This window comes from Rhinoderma darwinii, chromosome 4 (genome assembly GCF_050947455.1).
Source record: "Rhinoderma darwinii isolate aRhiDar2 chromosome 4, aRhiDar2.hap1, whole genome shotgun sequence".
Taxonomy (NCBI): Eukaryota; Metazoa; Chordata; class Amphibia; order Anura; family Rhinodermatidae; genus Rhinoderma; species Rhinoderma darwinii.
In genome coordinates, this window is record NC_134690.1 from 196,042,313 (window position 1) to 196,063,140 (window position 20,828).

The 20,828-nt window shown below is 40.5% G+C and overlaps 1 protein-coding gene across 1 annotated transcript in view; it reads left to right on the forward strand.

The window, feature by feature from the left end:
• The window catches only part of CD109 (CD109 molecule), a 203,979-nt gene that overhangs the window by 119,417 nt on the left and 63,734 nt on the right, over window positions 1–20,828 (forward strand). The window contains exons 12-21 of the mRNA XM_075862035.1: window positions 889–990; window positions 1,340–1,402; window positions 1,922–2,098; window positions 3,166–3,318; window positions 3,692–3,763; window positions 7,597–7,657; window positions 14,684–14,807; window positions 14,905–15,022; window positions 18,508–18,621; window positions 20,258–20,470. Coding sequence (XP_075718150.1) covers window positions 889–990; window positions 1,340–1,402; window positions 1,922–2,098; window positions 3,166–3,318; window positions 3,692–3,763; window positions 7,597–7,657; window positions 14,684–14,807; window positions 14,905–15,022; window positions 18,508–18,621; window positions 20,258–20,470 — 1,197 coding nt within the window. The remainder of the gene's footprint in view (window positions 1–888; window positions 991–1,339; window positions 1,403–1,921; window positions 2,099–3,165; window positions 3,319–3,691; window positions 3,764–7,596; window positions 7,658–14,683; window positions 14,808–14,904; window positions 15,023–18,507; window positions 18,622–20,257; window positions 20,471–20,828) is intronic.

The following is a 20,828-nucleotide window of genomic DNA, read 5'->3' on the forward strand; positions in this document are numbered from 1 at the left end:
CAATTTATACTGCATCTTTCCCCCCAAAAATTATATCAATCTGCTCAGGTCCTCCTGCTCTATAACATGCTGTCTGCAGAACGGACTGCATTTTCAACACGACAAATCAGTGGTCTCTAACATTTTTTAAGGTCTTCAGACACATTTAGGTACAGTTTAAATAACCCCTTTAATATAAAGGGACTCTGACAATGTCTAATCATGGGACAGGGGATGATGTGTTAAGGTATTACATGGTGCACATTAAATTGCATGTAATGAACAGACAAGCTTGGCCCTCCACAGGTAGAGGCACTCTTTCCAGAGGAAAATAGGGTGCCCAGGTGGGGCGGATCCCCATTTACTACAACCACATGAAAAGTAGTTGTCAAACATAGACAACCTCTTTCACTATTATTTCAAATCTATAAAATATATTATTAACACTACACTGAAACTACCACAATAAAATAAATTTTCCATTCATTGTCAATTTGCAAGAAGCTACTAATAGGAGCAAATAATTAAGAAGGCTTAAATTTTTTTGTGTAAAATATACCATGTGACAGTGAAATGATGACTGTAGTGGTTGTAATAGGATCCTGCCAGTGATATGGTTCCAGTGGCGAATCCCCATGATATTTTTGGGATCCTGGTGCCTGGTTATGTTAATTGACTTTATTGGTGCTATTTGCAGCTGCTAACAGCTACCACCACATTCAGGTGACCCAAGAAGGTACACATGGTTTTCAAGCTACTGACTTAAATCATAAAATATAGCCTCACATAAGGTTATTCATTTATATTATGTATTAGTTAAAAAGCATTTACAAATTCCTAAGGTAGATTTTATGCAATTCATACATTTTTTCTAATTCAATTCTTTCCTTTAAAAATTCTGTTTTGCAGGCTCAGTTTTTGGACAGTGTTAATTCTATAGATGTTGATGATGTATTTAACTCACCAAACAAAATGTATCTTCAAATAGAGAATATAAACCAGAAGGTTAAGGTAAAGCATATATTTATTTAACAAAATATCTAATACAGCTCTATGGTTACTTATATTTCTGTAAACCTTTTTACAAGATATTGAATTTAATATAATCAAATATGCGCAATAATTCAGCTTACTATTTTATTATGTCAGTTATGAATTATTTATATTTATTTATAGGTATCTTGTCATGCAACAATATTTTTGTTTCATCCCTTCCATTTCTCCCATCCCTTGGTTGAACTTGATGGACATGTGTCTTTTTGTAACCGTACTAACTATGTAACTATCTAACACAACTGGGCAGAACATACTCTATCAAAGCAACACTTTAGTCCATGATATCTATATCTATTCTTTGCAGGTTGGAGTACCATTTACCCTTGAAGTAAAGAGCAACACACCTCTGGATGCAATAAAATATTTGGTAATTTATTATCAGCTTTATGTGAAAACAAACGTATTGACTTTCTGAGTTATATAAATACCTAGAGTAAGAGGACTTTTTTGTTCCTTAACCCTGTAGAATAAACTAAGGCTATGTTAACATCTGTGTCATTATTTCCGTCGTTCTGTTCCGTCATAGAAACAGAATAACGAAAATAATGGAAATGCTGGATCCTTCACATGATGGACTCCAACAGAGCCATACAAGACCCATTAACTTAAATGGGTTCCAGTGGGTTTCCGTCATAGTATCCATCATTTGTGTGCTCTATTTATGGACTTAAGTGTTAATATGGCAATTCCATTTATATCAATATATCAGGGCACTGCTATGATCACTTTAGAAATTTGGTATGAATAGTATTTTTACTATTACTTCACTTTTTTAAATCACATTACAATTTGCTTGATTATATTAGTAAATTAACAGTAAATTCTGCTAAATTAAAAAATGTATCTTTAGCATATACAATTTTAAACATTTTTTCCTTTGGTTTAGATTGTTTCTCGGGGAGAGATTGTTGATTTTGGTCTGGAGAACTCTACTTTACTAACCCTGATCCCTCAGAGTTCATGGACTCCTGAAGCATGCTTGATTGCTTATCATGTAATGAATGATGGGACAGTCTTAAATGATATCACCAGCCTATCTGTCCATCCTAACTTTGAAAACAAGGTGAATCATTACTTTGCTGTAAAATGTGATCAAATAAATGGCTAGATTTTTCATATATGTGCTTTACTGATGCACACAAAGCATACTCATCTTCATAAGTAATGCAAGTGGAACGATCCGCCCAATCATTATTTGTAGAATTATGTTGTATCACCTTTCATAAGTCAACTTAATTCATTTTCTGGGTGCCTATATTTACTCAACATAGCTTGTACCATGATCAGTTTTAGTGTCGGATTCCTCGCTACATTTTTATATAATTTTTACTTATATTGTCATGGTATAAATGATCAAAAAATACCAAAGTAGACGGGCACTGTAAATATATATAAAATAATTATTAGGCGCTATCTGCTACACACTAAAACCACTATTATATAATCACAAAACAGAACAAAATCCTGTATATAAACATGGCACCTGCACTCTATTCACTTTAATAAAAAAATAATATGATTTATTGATAATGAAAAATATACATATGGACTTTAGACCATTAAAACCATCTAAAAACACATACACCCAATGAGGTTATTCATAATATGAAAAATAATACTATGCTGAACGCCAATACAAAGAGAATAATAATCAGGAATTCTTATAATACATTATGACATCTGATGTATAGTGCAGGTTCAAGAAAGTAATAATATGAATAAATCCCTATAGGGTTAGCATCCATATAGCACACTACACGTATTGTCGTCCTCCACAGCTTCCTCAGGGGTAAATTACTGACTGCCAATATCTATCCGTATAAGTATCCCTGTCCACACGTGTTTTGAGTCTAAGTATTTATACGCTAGAATACATTCACATTTAATGGTTTCCATCTGACTGACCAAGTCAATCCGGCGTGTGTGTTACCATCATACCATAGTATCAAATTATAACTATAAGGTTAAAAGATGTAAAAAATAAGGTGTGCACAATATTTCAATATAGTTTTTGTCTTGAAATGTATTGTATTACATTCTAGTTATCCATATTGACATGTAAAATGCATCAGAAATGAAGTCTAACCAATTCTACACATCAAAGGCCATAAATAGTCCTGTTAATTTTAGATTATCGTATCGTGGAATAAAGCGCAAACCAGTCCATCTGATAAAGTCTCTCTGATGATCAATGTGACAGAGCCAAATTCACTGGTTGGAATTTCAGTTTTAGATAAAAGTGTAAAGTTACTTGGAGATAGACAAGAAATTACCACAAAACGGGTAAGAACATTTCTGTTTCGGAAGTATTAATATTATTGTCAATCAGATTTTGTCTCTATAATTCAAAATACTGCCTGTATTTAAAACAGACCTGTCAAGGGAATATGCTGGCCTATTTAAGGGCAGCATATTATAACAGGTCTGTTATTGATACGAAAGAATACAGAAGACTCATAGCTATAAGTCCACTGTCTTTAGGATTTATATTTCATAAAAAATGGCATTAAACACAAAATGGCATTCAGGTACAGTAACAGCGGAGAGCGTTTTTTTTTTTGTATTTTTAAAGCTTTATTAACTTTTGTTTTTCTTCTGAATTCCTTTTGTAAACCAATATGTTGTTTCTTATTGCCATATAATTGCTTTGCTATAGGTGTCTGATGAACTAAGAGACTATAACACAATAAATTCAAGACAAGTTACCAGTCCTCATCATGTTTTTGAGGTAATATATTTTGTTATGTTCAAAGTTATTGTACAAAAATGTGGCATATAAAAGTTCATAAACATGCAGGAATGAATTGAATAATAGTTGCAAAACAAATCTTTAGTATATCCATTAGGGCAATTTTTTTTAAAAAGTAAATCAGGAAAATAATTCAAGAAAATATCCTGAGTTTCTAGCTTTTTGGTTTATATAGTGCAGCCTATTTTGCAATAGTTTGCACACCATGTTGGCAGACGTATACTGTACAGTACCCATTGAACACATACATGGAGCGATGTATGCTAAAAGCATCTCGTTTTGTTATAGCTCTGGCAGGTTTATGCTGCTGGCTTTTCATAACAGGAAATCACAGAAAAAGTATACATGAAAGTATACGTATTGGAAGTTATATCAGGCAGGTGTATGCAAATACATTGGTACAATTTGCATATTTTTTGCACAGTATTGTATCTATCTGAAGAAAAAAAGGAAAAGAAAAAAAGTCTTAATTTCCCCTTTAAGAAAAATATAAAATGGATCAGCCAAATGGATGCTACCTGTATGCAACTGTTTATCCTTTTTGATGCAACAAAACAATTCCACAGTTAGCATACAGTTACATTCCTTTTTTGCAGTATTAATTTTTTTTTTATATATATATATAATTATAATATATATTATACACAGTCGAGTCACATTATTATGACCATCAGCAGCTAGATGGGCTGGGAGTGACTCAATAAGGTGCTGGTAGGTGGTCTCAGGTATCTGGAGCCATGCTGACTGCAGTGCATCCCACATTGGCTGGATGGTGCATGGGGGAAGATCCATAGAGCGAACAATACGATCGAGGTGGTCCCACAGATGCTCAATTGGGTTTAAGTCTGGCGAATTAGGGGGCCAGGGAAGTACTTGGAAGTCTTGGTCGTGCTCTTCTAACCACTGTCGGACATTTCTAGCCATGTGACATGCCGCATTGTCTTGCTGGAAGTTTTCATCTGCCCCAGGGAAGACAAACCACATGTATGGGTGGATGTGATCTGCAACGATGGATTCATAGCCAAATTGGTTCAGAGTGCCTTCCACATGGATGAGTGGGCACAGAGAATGCCATGAAAAAATTCCCGAGACCATAACGCTGCCGCCACCAACCTGTGTTCTTCCAGCAATGGTTGCAGGGTGTTTGTTCTCTGATGTTTCTCGCCTCACACGGATACGTCCAACAAGGCTGGCCTTAGCTACTTGCGACACGTGCGGTCGCACAGGGCGCCGGGCGCCATGCTGTAAGGGGGGCACTAGCGGGTGAATTTATCCTGCTCTGCGGATACTGCTCGGGGCGCCAGCGGGTCAGGTGTCACTCACTGACCTCACTACTGGCTTCTCCACACCGCGACTAACGCTCCCCCGCTCCCCCTCCTCGTCTTACATCCTGAGTGATAATCAGGCGTGATGACATCACTCAGGACTCAAGACAGGGAGGAGACTATCTTACTATGATTTCCTGGTCTGGCTATTTCCCCAGGGCTCCGCTCCAGCAGCATCAGCGGGCACAGTGCACTGTAAGAAGCCCAGCAGGTCAGTCAGATTTGGGGCTTTGGTTGTATGGAGGCACTGATGGGGGTCTTAAAATGGCAAATGGGCAGAGAATTCAGTGCCACCTTGGTGCCCATTTGCCACTTATTGCCCCTTTAGTGTCCTATTCAGTGCCCCTTCCATGCCCATTTGCCATTTATTGCCCATTTATTGTTCTTCTGTGACAGAGGGTGCTAAAGGGGCCGTAAATGGCAAATATGCATCAAGGGGAACTGAACATAAGGACACTAAAGGGGAAATAAGTGGAAAATGGGCACCAAGGTGGCACTGAACGACACTGTTAATAAATGGCAGATTGGCACATTGTTCAGTTGCTCCATAGTGCACATTTACCATTTGTTGCCTTTTTAGACCCTGTGCACATTACGTTAAAGGGGTTAAAAAGAAATTCTGTTTAAGAATTCTGTTGAAGCAGTAGGGGAGAAGTTAAAATAAAAATGAATTTATACTTACCTTTCTCCTCCCTAGCTGGGGGCTCCCGTCACCTCTGTTCACTGTTTGTATACAGAGCAGCTGCAGCGGTGATGTACTGTCGACGTGATGTCACCACTGCAGCCGCTCTGTATAAAACCGAGAACAGAGGTGACGGGAGCCCCCAATGCAGGAACGTTTGGGAAGAGAGAGGTAAGTATGGGCTGCTTTCTTATTTTAACCCATTCAGGACTGAGACATTTTTTGCTTTTTTTTATTTGTTTTTCACTACCTGCCTTCCTAGAGCCATAGCTTTTTTTTATTTTTACGTCAATAGTGTGGTGGTTATTTTTTGCGCCATGAGTTGTAGTTTCTATTGGCACCATTTAAAGTACCAGATAATGTACTGGGAAACTGAAAAAAATTCTTTGTGTGCTGAAATTAGAAAAAAACTGTGACTCCTTCATAGTTTTTTGGGTTTCGATTTTACGGCTTTCATCGTGTGGTAAGAACGACAACTTAACTTTATTCTCCGGCTCAATACGATTACGCTGATACCAAATTTATATATGGTTTTTTATATATTTTTGCTACTTTTACAAAGAATATCTATTTGTTAAAAAAAAAAATTTGTTTCACCACATTCTGAGAGACATAACTTTTTTTTAATATTTTTGTCTAAGCGGTGTGAGGGCTTATTTTTTGCGGGACAAGCTGTAGCTTTTATTGGTACAATATTTTGGTACATGCAACTTTTTGCTAATTTTGTATTACATTTTTCTTAATGTGAACAAAATGTGAACAAAAAAAGCGATTTTGGCTATTAACTTGTTTTTTTACGGCCTTTACAGTGTGAGTTAAAGAGGCTCTGTCACCAGATTCTCAAATCCCTATCTCCTATTGCATGTGATCGGCGCTGCAATGTAGATTACAGTAACGTGTTTTTTTTTTAAAACGTTGATTTTTGGCCAAGCTATGAGCTATTTTATATATATGCAAATGAGCTTTGAAATGGACAACTGGGCGTGTTTTTTTTCGTATGTCCAACTGGGCGTGTATTGTGTTTTTAACTGGGCGTGTTTACTTGTTTTACTAACTGGGCGTTGTGAATAGAAGTGTATGATGCTGACGAATCAATGACCAATCAGCATCATTCACTCCTCTCCATTCATTTACACAGCAGCATCGCGTTCTTACTAGAACTATGTGCAGCCACATACACAAGTGTCCTGATAATGAATACACATGACCTCCAGCCTGGACGTCATGTGTATTCAGAATCCTGACACTTCTGTAGCACATACAGTTTCCCCTTTATATAATAACACACAGTGCCCCCTCTAAATACTTTGTCTTAACATATTTTACTAATCAATTTTAAGTTTGCCTTATTTATGTTTTAACCAATATTTGTAATTTTAATTATGGAAGTTAACTATTTACTTGACAGATTGGTTATCAGAGATTTTTTTAGAAAAAGTGAGAGAAGGCATTTGATTGGCTTAGTGCACCACCTAGCCAATCACAAGAGTCTTCATTTTTCGTAACACAATTAGGGTGCAGTCACATGCAACAGATTTTGTTGCAGCAATTTCTGTGACTGAAAATGAGCTCTATTTATCGGAATGGAACTTTCAAAAATTCATGCACCTGCTGCAGAACCAACCTCATTTAAACGAATGGAACTGACTTTCAGTTCCAAAAATCTGCTGAATGTGACTACACCCTTTTTAATTACCAATAAATTAATACTTCGAATGTCAGTGCTTTTTATTTAATCTAGAGCTTATACCAAGCTCTACAAAAATTCTTTATTTTATCGTTATATTGTGCATTTATTTTTATAGAGATGTAATATTGGGGTACTTACTGATGCCATCCTTGAGAAGGAAAAAGAGTATGATGTAGGTAAGTGTTATGATTAGTTTGACAATTATAGCTACGAAAGACCTTTATTCAAAAAAACTGAGCTCTCAAAAACGAATTCCAGTGATAAACATCCAAGGACTGTTTTTACAGAAGTTTACTGGGTTAAAGGGGCATTACCAAAGACTAAATATCAGTGAAAGAGGACTGAATATCCAGTTTTAATGGAATTCTTTGGAAGATACAGAAATTAGGCACAGTAGTCTCCTTCCTTTTTATGCTGGGTATTGTCACGATCTGTGGGTATGTGGACCCACTAAGCCGTACCGCCGTTGCGGGATAGCAGCTGGCCAACAGGCTACTACGTCAATGTCTATAGTTCGAATAAGGGTACCTGTGGTAATTCAGACAGTAGATGGGACCTTGGTAGCAGGCAGACACCAGGTGTTGTGTAACACAGCAGGCGTACTATATGACACAAAACGGCTCCAACTCTCTATGGCACAGGAACAAGGTAACTCGGGATACAGGATACAGGAACGGGAACACTGGGAACTCGAAAACACTAATTGACCATTTTCAAAGACTAACACAGGTAAACACAACAACGCTCAGGCAATGAGTGAAGGGGCAGGACCCTTCTTATAGTCCAAGGTGATCTGGGAGTAATCAGTTCAATCTTACACATGTGTGCGTGCTGTAAAGGATCTGCCAGGCACTGCTTCGGGGTTAATTCCCAGAATTAATCAGTCAACACCTGAGTGTACATCCCTGAGACAGACACCAGCTTCCTCCACTCAGGCTGGCAGGCTTAGGAGTGGGAGAGCCTATCGCAACCTGGCCAGACTCAGCTAGCTCCCGCCCTCGGTCTATTTAAGCCTGCTCTTCCTGTCCATCTGTGCTTGTGAATTCTTTCCTTGAGGTTTCCTGGCCCGGCTACAGCTCCTGCTACTTTTTGATCCTGCTCCATACAGACCCCGGCTTACCGACTACTCTTCTGCTTTTCGCTTTGTACCTCGCACTCTCCTGGCTTGACTCGGCTCGTTCACTACTCTGTTGCTCACGGTGTTTCCGCGAGCAACTGCCCATTTCCCTTGCTTGTATTCCCTTGTTTGTTTGTCGTGTTTGTCATGCACTTACTGAGCGCAGGGACCGCCGCCCAGTTGTACCCCGTCGCCTAGGGCGGGTCGTTGCAAGTAGGCAGGGACAGAGTGGCGGGTAGATTAGGGCTCACTTGTCCGTTTCCCTACCCCCCCCACCATTACAAATTCACAAGCCCTATACCTAGTCTACCCTGGTCCCTGACACCATTATGGAACCCCGTGAAACCCTGGCTCAGCAAATGCAGGGTCTCTCCCTACAGGTCCAGGCCCTGGCTCAGAGGGTCAACCAGCCTGATGCTACCTTGGTAGTTCCCCTCACCGCACCCCTTGAACCCCACCTCAAGTTGCCCGACCGGTTCTCAGGTGACCGGAGGGCTTTTCTCTCCTTTCGGGAGAGTTGTAGGCTTTACTTTCGCTTAAAGCCTCACTCCTCAGGTTCTGAGAGCCAGCGGGTGGGTATAATTATGTCCCGGCTCCAGGAAGGGCCCCAAGAGTGGGCCTTCTCCTTGGCTCCTGGCGCCCCTGAACTTTCCTCCGTTGATTGTTTCTTTTCTGCCCTCGGACTTATTTATGACGAGACTGACAGAACTGCCTTTGCCGAGAGTCAGCTGGTGACCTTACGTCAGGGTAAGAGACCTGTTGAGGAGTATTGCTCTGACTTTAGGAAGTGGTGCGTAGCTTCTCGGTGGAATGACCCTGCCTTAAGGTGCCAGTTTAGGTTGGGTCTGTCGAATGCCCTGAAAGACCTGCTAGTTAGTTATCCCTCTTCTGACTCCTTAGACCAGGTTATGGCTTTAGTGGTACGACTTGACCGACGTCTCAGGGAACGACAACGTGAACGTTTATGTGTTTTTTCCTCCGACTCCCCCATGATGCCTCCCGAAGTCCCGTTGCTTCGTTTCTCCCCTAAAGACTCAGAAATACCTATGCAACTCGGGGCCTCCGTGTCCCCTCAACAACGTAGAGAATTCCGCAGGAAGAATGGTCTCTGCTTCTACTGTGGGGATGTCAAGCATCAAGTAAACAACTGTCCCAAGCGTAAGAATGCTGTCAGAGAGCTCCCGCGTCTAAGTGATCATCGGGGAGGTCACTTGGGCGCACAGGTATTTCCCGTGAATATGAAACATACTAAGATATTGCTTCCCTTTCAGGTCTCTTTTGGTGGTAGGTCTGCTACCGGCAGTGCCTTCGTGGATTCAGGGTCCTCTACTAATATCATGTCTGTGGAATTTGCTATGTCTCTCGCTATGCCTCTGATTGATTTGCCTAAACCTGTTCCGGTAGTGGGTATCGACTCCACTCCTCTTGCTAATGGTTATTTTACACAGCATACCCCTGTTTTTGAACTCCTTGTTGGCTCCATGCATTTGGAGCAATGCTCTGTACTATTGATGCAGGGATTATCGTACGATTTGGTTCTAGGTCTTCCCTGGTTGCAGTTGCATAATCCTACGTTTGACTGGAATACTGGGGAGCTAACCAAATGGGGTAATGAATGTTGTACGTCATGTTTTTCTGTTAATTCTATTTCTCCCCCTAAGGAGGTGAATACGCTACCCGAGTTTGTTCAGGACTTCGCTGATGTTTTCTCTAAAGAGGCCTCCGAAGTGTTACCGCCTCATAGAGAATACGATTGCGCTATCGAATTGGTACCAGGAGCTAAGCTTCCTAAGGGTAGGATATTTAACCTTTCTTGTCCCGAACGTGAAGCCATGAGGGAGTATATCCAGGAATCCCTGGCCAAGGGTTACATTCGTCCCTCTTCTTCTCCGGTAGGTGCTGGCTTCTTCTTCGTAGGGAAGAAGGATGGTGGTCTTAGGCCATGCATTGACTACCGTGGCCTGAATAAGGTCACGGTAAGGAACCAGTATCCCCTTCCTTTGATTCCTGATCTCTTTAATCAGGTTCAGGGGGCCCAATGGTTCTCTAAATTGGATCTACGGGGGGCGTATAACCTTATTCGCATCAAAGAGGGGGATGAGTGGAAGACTGCGTTTAACACGCCCGAAGGCCATTTCGAATACCTCGTCATGCCCTTTGGGTTGTGCAATGCCCCTGCGGTCTTCCAGAACTTCATAAATGAGATTTTGAGAAATTACCTGGGGATATTTCTTGTAGTGTACCTTGATGACATATTGGTGTTTTCCAGGGACTGGTCCTCCCACATAGAGCATGTCAGGAAAGTGCTCCAGGTCCTTCGAGAAAACAAACTGTTTGCCAAAATCGAAAAATGTGTATTTGGGGTACAGGAGATACCATTTTTAGGTCAAATCCTCACTCCTCATGAATTCCGCATGGACCCTGCCAAGGTTCAGGCTGTGGCTGAATGGGTCCAACCTGCCTCCCTGAAAGCGCTACAGTGTTTTTTGGGGTTCGCTAACTATTACAGGAGATTTATTGCTAACTTCTCGGTCGTCGCTAAGCCTCTTACGGACCTCACTCGCAAGGGTGCTGATGTCCTCCATTGGCCCCCTGAGGCCGTCCAGGCTTTTGAGACCCTCAAGAAGTGCTTTATCTCGGCCCCCGTGCTGGTTCAGCCCAACCAAAGGGAGCCATTTATTGTGGAGGTTGACGCGTCCGAGGTGGGAGTGGGGGCCGTCTTGTCCCAGGGTACCAGCTCCCTCACCCATCTCCGCCCCTGTGCTTACTTTTCTAGGAAGTTTTCGCCCACGGAGTGTAACTATGATATTGGCAACCGCGAACTTTTAGCCATTAAATGGGCATTTGAAGAGTGGCGCCACTTCCTGGAGGGGGCTAGGCACCAGGTAACGGTCCTTACCGACCACAAGAATCTGGTTTTCCTAGAATCTGCCCGGAGGCTAAACCCGAGACAAGCTCGATGGGCGTTGTTTTTTACCAGATTCAATTTTTTGGTTACCTATAGGGCCGGGTCTAAAAATATTAAGGCGGATGCACTGTCGCGTAGCTTCATGGCCAGCCCTCCTTCGGAGGAAGATCCTGTTTGTATTTTGCCTCCAGGTATAGTCATTTCCTCTATCGAGTCCGATTTAGTCTCTGAAATTGCTGCTGATCAAGGTTCAGCTCCTGGGAACCTTCCTGAGAACAAGCTGTTTGTTCCCCTGCAATTCCGGCTAAGGGTACTTAGGGAAAATCACGACTCCGCACTATCTGGCCATCCAGGCATCCTGGGTACCCAACACCTCATTACCAGAAATTATTGGTGGCCTGGTTTGCCTAAAGACGTTAAGGCCTACGTCGCCGCCTGTGAGGTTTGTGCCAGGTCCAAGACTCCCAGGTCCCGACCAGCGGGCTTACTGCGTTCGTTGCCCATTCCCCAGAGACCTTGGACACATATCTCCATGGATTTTATCACCGATTTGCCTCCATCCCAAGGCAAGTCGGTGGTGTGGGTGGTGGTAGACCGCTTCAGTAAAATGTGCCACTTTGTGCCCCTCAAGAAACTACCCAACGCCAAGACGTTGGCTACCTTGTTTATCAAACACATCCTGCGTCTCCATGGGGTCCCCGTCAATATTGTTTCTGACAGGGGGGTACAATTTGTTTCATTGTTTTGGAGAGCCTTCTGTAATAAGTTGGGGATTGATCTGTCCTTCTCCTCTGCTTTCCATCCTGAAACCAATGGCCAAACGGAGAGGACTAATCAGTCTCTAGAACAATACTTAAGATGTTTTGTCTCTGACTGTCAATTTGATTGGGTTTCTTTCATTCCCCTCGCCGAATTTTCCCTTAATAACCGGGTCAGTAACTCGTCAGGGGTCTCTCCCTTTTTCTGTAATTTTGGGTTTAATCCACGGTTCTCCTCCGTTTCACCTGGTTGTTCCAACAATCCCGAGGTGGAGGTCGTTCATCGGGATCTGTGCACAGTCTGGGCCCAGGTTCAGAAGAACCTAGAGGCGTCCCAGAGCATACAGAAGGCTCAGGCCGATAGAAGACGTTCTGCTAACCCCCTGTTTGTGGTCGGGGATCTGGTGTGGTTGTCATCCAGGAACTTGCGTCTCAAGGTTCCGTCCAAAAAGTTTGCTCCCCGGTTTATTGGGCCGTATAAGGTCATTGAGGTCCTCAGTCCTGTCTCTTTCCGGCTGGAGTTACCCCCGTCTTTTCGTATACACAACGTGTTTCATGCCTCCCTCCTGAAACGCTGCTCCCCGTCCTTGGCCCCCTCGAGGAAACCTCCTGTTCCCGTCCTCACCCCTGAGGGGGTGGAATTTGAGGTGGCCAGGATCGTGGACAGCAAGATGGTCCAAGGCTCCCTCCAGTACCTGGTCCATTGGAGAGGATACGGGCCCGAGGAGAGGACTTGGGTACCCGCCCGGGATGTTCATGCTGGGGTATTGGTCAGGAGGTTCCACCTGCGTTTCCCCAGTAAGCCAGGTCCACTTAGAAAGGGTCCGGTGGCCCCTCATAAAAGGGGGGGTACTGTAAAGGATCTGCCAGGCACTGCTTCGGGGTTAATTCCCAGAATTAATCAGTCAACACCTGAGTGTACATCCCTGAGACAGACACCAGCTTCCTCCACTCAGGCTGGCAGGCTTAGGAGTGGGAGAGCCTATCGCAACCTGGCCAGACTCAGCTAGCTCCCGCCCTCGGTCTATTTAAGCCTGCTCTTCCTGTCCATCTGTGCTTGTGAATTCTTTCCTTGAGGTTTCCTGGCCCGGCTACAGCTCCTGCTACTTTTTGATCCTGCTCCATACAGACCCCGGCTTACCGACTACTCTTCTGCTTTTCGCTTTGTACCTCGCACTCTCCTGGCTTGACTCGGCTCGTTCACTACTCTGTTGCTCACGGTGTTTCCGCGAGCAACTGCCCATTTCCCTTGCTTGTATTCCCTTGTTTGTTTGTCGTGTTTGTCATGCACTTACTGAGCGCAGGGACCGCCGCCCAGTTGTACCCCGTCGCCTAGGGCGGGTCGTTGCAAGTAGGCAGGGACAGAGTGGCGGGTAGATTAGGGCTCACTTGTCCGTTTCCCTACCCCCCCCACCATTACACGTGCTGGCTCTTTAAGGCCGGAACTGGGAGGCCGCATGTGCTGGCATCTCGGGAGAGGAAGGCATCGGCAGGATGAGCGGAGTCTGTGTTCAGTGACCGCAGACGTTACAGGTATAGAGGAGTAATGGTTAACCCTGGCCCCCTGTTCTCATTATCAGTGTAAATCGTAATATCCAATAAATTCACTACAATAATAGTAGAATTTAAATTTCAGAAGCCTACATTAATGTCTAAAGAAGCAGTTACTTAAAGTGGTTGTTCAGTGCCTCTCTCTTCTGCCCGATCTGACATCACACATGGAGAGACGCTGCTGCATGTCAGGTGGGATAGTTGCCAAAGCAAGAATACAACGCTTGGAAGGTATTGTGCATGAGTCCTAATAATTAGACTAGAACACATGCACGATACCTGACGGGCATTGGACGGTTGCCTCAACAACTCTTCCATCCAGCGAGCTGCATCGTCTCTCCTCGCCCGATACCAGATCGGGCGAAAGAGAGAGACGCTGCACAACCCCTTAAAATAACTATATATTTCCTGACAAAATATAATTTCCAAAACCCATATTAGATATACATATCAGTAAATAACGGCACATGGCATCTCTATAATACAGTTTATGCTGTGTACAGTCTATAAAACACATGCCTAACAATATCGTATAATGTAATTACATAGTACAATATTATGGTTTCTTTTGCCGAGTAAATTATATTTAGGTTTCTCTGCTAATACCACAATTTAGATATGTTAAAAATATTTTAAATTTCATAGTCATTATGAATGACCAATTTTGTTATTAAAATGTTGACTAACATTTAGAAAGTTGATTTTCACTAACATGACTACAGGTAAAATGTCTATTTCTAAAAATATATCTAAAAGTATAGTAAATAAATAAAACTGTGTATTTCTGTCATTTTATACTTTGACTTCAGAGTGACTTCCAAGTCTATACATTTATTTTGTTTCAGAAAATTTCAATTTCTTTTTACAGTGTATTTTACACGTTATAACCCTAGACAGGAATTCTTGCCAACCGGGCATTCAGTCGATTTTGGTGGATCTCGCATCAGATCTTATTTTCCTGAGACATGGATTTGGGAAAATATTAATACAAGGTAACAGTATGTTGCAATCATCTATACTCTCAAAGTCAATAAAATATTATAACTCTGTTTTGTTGCCTATGCTCTGATTATTTTTATTTATTTTTAGACAAGATACTTTCTTACAAATAGACACTGTTGTACCAGATACCATCACTACTTGGATCACAAAAGCATTTGTTATTTCTGAGAAGTTGGGATTTGGAATTTTGGAATCTACTGTACAGGTAATTGCAATTTCAGAGAGAGCATGGGGTAGTCTTTATGTATGCAGTTGTATTATAGTCTTATATTTACATTAAATTTATTTTATTTACATGTGAAATGAAAAGTAGACTAAGCAGCTTGCATAAGTCTATACTTTTGCCAATTGGCCTCTCGTGTGTTCGCCCAAGGTGTAGTATCTGTTGTAGAACCTGGCTCATCTTTTAGGTATCTGGGACTACTATTTTCCATCAGAGTACATTGTTGACAATAAACCTCTAATTAAAAATGTTCAAGCCAAGTTAGGACTTGGATTCACCTTCCTTTATCCAGGGCAGACAGAATATGTCTATTTAAGACAATTATCTTTTCACATCTCTTGTTCGTTTTCAGCAATTCCCTTCTTCAGTTGGATAGGAAAAATCTTTAGACTTGCCAATAATATTTTGTCCGACTTGATCTGGACAGGGAAGAGACCAAGAATGAAACTATCTAAATTTACTTTACCTAAGAATCAAGGGAATTTTTCGGGCCCTAATCTTTAGTCTGCATCGCCTCCCACCTTCAATATCTGTCCACATGCTTCTCCCTATTTGTGTGATACTGTATTTTCAGGTTTTTCTCATACCAGAATTTATTTCAAGTTTTGGAATCTGAGTGTATTAAACAGTCTAAATTTTAGAATTATCCTTTGTTTTCTAATCTATTAGGTATAGGAAGAAATAAAAAAAATAGTTTTTGATTACTAATTTCCTATCTATTTCTTCCCTGGGAAAAACTCTGCTCTTCCTCAATTACACTGGTTGGAGGCCTCAAAATTCTGACAAAAAAAGGATCTAATTTTTGTCTCAATTATTTAAGGGAGGTGTATTACCTTTTTTTGAAAATTTGGCAGTCGAATCTTCCTTGGTTAATAATGAAGTTTTTGATATTTACAATTACGGGATTCATTACATTCACCCTTTGATTATAGTGTTGGATCTTCAGTTATCTGGAATTCTCTTATGACTCGTAACTCTCGTAATATGGAATAGTTGTCATCCATATTCATAAAAAAAGAAAGGAATACCCAAGGGCAGTATCTGCGTTTACACAGAAATGTCTCAAGGCAGGGAAAATTTAGATCAAAGGTGAAAGAGCTACGCGTGTGATTTAATGAAAGGGTTTTCGAGCAGATACTCTGAGATTGGCATATAACCAGGTGCGGAGCAGAAACAGACAGGACCCATTGTACATAAAAGAGCTGGCCAGAAAGGAGATCAAAAGGGAATAACCAGATTAATTGGCACGTTTGATGAAAAGAATCAAGCGGTAACTGATGTCCTCAAAATGTATAGGAACATTCTAAAACATGATGCAGTGATCTCATCTCATATACCGGCGGTAACATACTGGAGAGGTAAAAATATCAGAGATAGGATGGTGAATAGTTACCTACCACCACCCAAACCGGAAATTACATGATTGGGGATGAAGTTTAGATGTGGAGGGTGCTCAGCATGCATGTATGTAAAAACGGGGGATACATTCACAGAAGTGAAAATGGAATAACAATACAAAATATGTGACTACATAAATTGTAAGACTGCTGGAGTAGATTACTTAATAACACGTGCCCCAAAAACTATGTGGGAAAGACTATACGGCAATTGAGGAGATGCACCAGGACAACATTAATCTACATCGAAAAGGGCAGCATCTCCTGATCGCTAGAAACAAATAATAGGCAGCCATGTCAGAAACATGTAGACTGCAATGATTGGCCAATAGTAGGGCTGTACATATGAGGGGGGGGGAGCTACTAGTTAAAAGCGCTACTCAAACACTAGATCTGTGAAGCCTATTACATAAAACTATGCTGCTAGACAAATCAATAAATGTATGCTGCCAGTATTAATAAGAAAAAGACAATAATGTTGAGGACCCAATAGGCTTGTGATTATGTAATGACAGGGATAGGGAAACAGACAAGTGAGCCCTAATCTACCCGCCACTCAGTCCCTGCCTACTTGCAACGACCCGCCCTAGGCGACGGGGTACAACTGGGCGACGGTCCCTACACTCAGTAAGTGCACGACAGACAACCAGACAAGGAAACACAGAACAAAGGGAAACGGGGCAGTCTCCCACGGCAACACCGTGAGCAACAAGAGTAGTAAACGAGCCGAGTCAAACCAGGAGAGTACGAGGTGCCAAACGCAGAGCAGGAGAGTAGTGAACAAGCCGAGTCAAACCAGGAGTGTACGAGGTACCAAACGCAAAGCAGAAGAGTAGTCAGTAAGCCAGGGTCAATACGAAGCAGGGACAAGTAGTTCAAGAAGCTGCAGCAGGGCCAGGAAACCAACAGAGAAGAATCACAAGCAAGGAGGAACAGGAAAGGCAGGTATAAATAGACAGAAGGCGGGAGCTAGCTCCGTCTGGCCAGGCTGTGATAGGCTCTCCCACTCCTAAGCCTGCCATCCTGAGTGGTGGAAGATGGAGTCAGTCTCACAGACATAGAAGCAGGTGCAGACTGATTACCTATGGGCGTGGATACAGAAGCTGTGCCTGGCAGATCCTTAACAGTAATAAGTTAATTAAAGTAACGTAAACAATAAAAATGAAAATAATTGGTATCACTGCGTCTGCGATGATCTGAACTGAACTATTAAAATATAAAGTTATTTATCCTGCACAGTGAACATTTTGAAAAATGCTGTTCTTTGGTCACCTTACCTCCCAGAAAATATGGAATAAATAGTGATGAAAAGACAATGGAGAAATTGCTGGATTTTATTTCCATTCCACCCCGAAAAAATATTTGTAAAAGTTTTATAGTACATTATATCGTACATTAAATAAAACAAGCTCTTATATGGCTATGTCATTGGAAAAATAAACAAATTATGGCTCTTGGAAGGCAAGGAGGGGAAAAAAATATTCAAAACTTTCTGCAGTAGGAATGCCAGTTTATTATAAGGTATTGATCAAACATACTAAACAGAACTTTAAAAGGTATGACGTATGTATGTTCAGCTGTTCATGTGATTATCTTTTCTAACTAACCACTACTATGCTCCAATATTCAAAACAACTGGCCTTCGTGTGCCAAAAATATTCCAGGGGATCTTTTTTACTATTAGATTTGACAATGTCCTACATATTAAATGTCATGTATTATTCCCCATTTAGTTTGTACATTGTATTATGGTAATATAAACACATGAAAGTGAATTTAACAATTCAAGATTTATTAGCTGTATATATAAATGACATAATAGCAAATAATGTTTAGACAGAGCTCTGCTCTCATCCTGTTTTGTGCATTATTTTCATCTATTCAATGTTTCCATAATTCATCGCTTCCAAATCAGTCAGAGCCAAAAGACAATTTTCAGTAAATGAAATATGTTCAAGTGAAATGCCAATTAACTTATTATAAACTTATCATTACAACTTATTTTGACGTTTATTTATTAACTCATGGACTTTACTTTTGTCTTACATCAGAACCCTTTTTTTTTTTCAGCTGGAATCATTTCAGCCATTTTTTGTTTCCTTGAATCTTCCTAGTTTTGTTACCAGAGGAGAACAGTTTGTCTTGGAAGTTGTTGTTTTCAATTATTTGGAAGAAGATACTGAGGTGAAGAGTAAAAAGTGTTCAGTCTCATACATATCAATATACTCATGAAAACATAGTTATTATTATTCAGATATTACATTGTCAAGTATAATAAACTGGAAAAAAAGTTGGCAGTATACATAAATTACGTACAATAAAAAAGAACGTGACATGCTCTTGTACTACTACTACTTTGCAAACATAAAAACTAAGACAAACATGTTATTTTGATATACATTTTTATCGGTGGGGCATAAAGGACATAATTTAGCCTTCGAAAATACAACAGAATGTAAACCATAATTTATTAGTATCAACGTACAAATTACTCTTGAATGGGGATGAAGATGAGCAAACACCGGCTGCAGATTAAAACTATTGGCAAGCAAATGTAGTGCAGTTGCCCTTAGCAACCACATTCCAACTCTCATTTTCTTTAGAGACCTTTTGGAAAATAAAATAAGCAATCTAATTGGTTGCTATGGGCAACTCCTCTTTGTTACCTTTGCATTAGTAAATCTCCATTGTATTCACATTCAAATTTGATTTACACATTAATAATAATAATAATAATCATAATAATAATCATAGTTACTTACTAGCTGCACCTTTAAGCCGTGGCCTTTTTTTTTGAGTTGACAGCACAGTATATATGTAGCTGGCAAACACACCCAAATATTTATTATTATTCAAGATGGTTGGGTAAAGAAATTATGGATCCGCCTCACCAGAAAATGCTAAACCTTTAGTATTTTCACCAAAAGTAATAAAATTTTTAAGATTCTTCTATGTTACCTTAGAAATAAGTAATTAACAAATTGTAACACTATCTTAATGTGTTTTAGATATTACAGTGTTTGTAGGCTATAACCAGCCCATGTTTAACTGTGTGGTATACAGATGCATGTATCGGGGGTTTACATCTGGCACACCCCCCAGAGAATGTCAGCCATATATACTGAACATAAACCAATAGCGTGTTGTAAACAAAGCCTTGGTGGCTTATTCTCACTTGAATGCCTTATAGACAATATGGCCATGATGGGCAGATTTTATTTGTCCTACTTGCTGGTCTAGTGAATTTATATTACATAACTCTTGATGTGTTTTCATGGCAGCTGACTTTACCCACCCTCTACAGAGGGATCAGAGTTTTACACTTAACAAACAGCAAACATAAATTCAGTGTGGATTATTTAGTAAAAAAGCAAAACAAAACTATTGCATAGAAAAAATTAGAGGTGTCGGATTCAAGATTAATAGAGCAGATTATACAAAAAAAGTAGTGCCCTAATTTATTTGCTCCATATTTCTTTTGCGCTAATTTTGTAAAGGGAGCCTCAATGTCTTTTGTCCCATTTCATGTACAGCAACTGGGATATGTAGGGTACGTGTAAAGTTCTCTAGAAAGCAAACTCTGGTTTATACTTTCAGAACAAAGCCTATGACATTTCGATTTTGGAATTTCCATTCCAACCAACACAATTTATTACACTAATTTTTATATTTTGGAATTTATCTTTCTTAATTAATTTAGATGCAGTCATCTTTTACTAGGCATTTTGATTAAAAACATTGTATTGCATTGCATAAATCAACCTAATCCATTACATATAACTTTGGCTTAAACACTTGACCTGTGTTTTCCCCTTCATAGGTTTCTGTAACCCTTGATCGAAGTGATGCATTTGAAATACACTTAACATTTATAAATGCAACTGGGAGCCAACAGACTGTGTTGGTCCCAAGTCAAGAGGGAAAAATTGTTTTCTTTCCAGTAAAACCTATTCAACTGGGCGAGACTCCAATAACGGTGAAGGCAACATCCTCCCTTGCTTCAGATGCAGTAACTCAAAAACTCATAGTTAAGGTACTTCTAACATGGAATTTTTTTTATGACAGCATAAGAAGATTGTGGCTGAGGAAAAAAAGTATTTTTGCCCTTTATCATCAGCTTATGAGGTATTATTCTGATATTGACGCTATAGTATTTAAATTCTGTTTTTAGGAATATACATGACATAGCACAAAAATAGGAAATAAAGTAACTTACATTAAGGTAGTCATGGGATACTTACAGTGAGTTATAGTGGTTGAAAGTAGCATACAGTATATGCGCAAAAGTCAAAACACATTTACACACACTACGGCAGATATATTATTGTCTCTGCGCCTCAGTTGTTGCGTTTCATGTGCTTATTCTCTCAGCACATATATTGTTGGGAAAA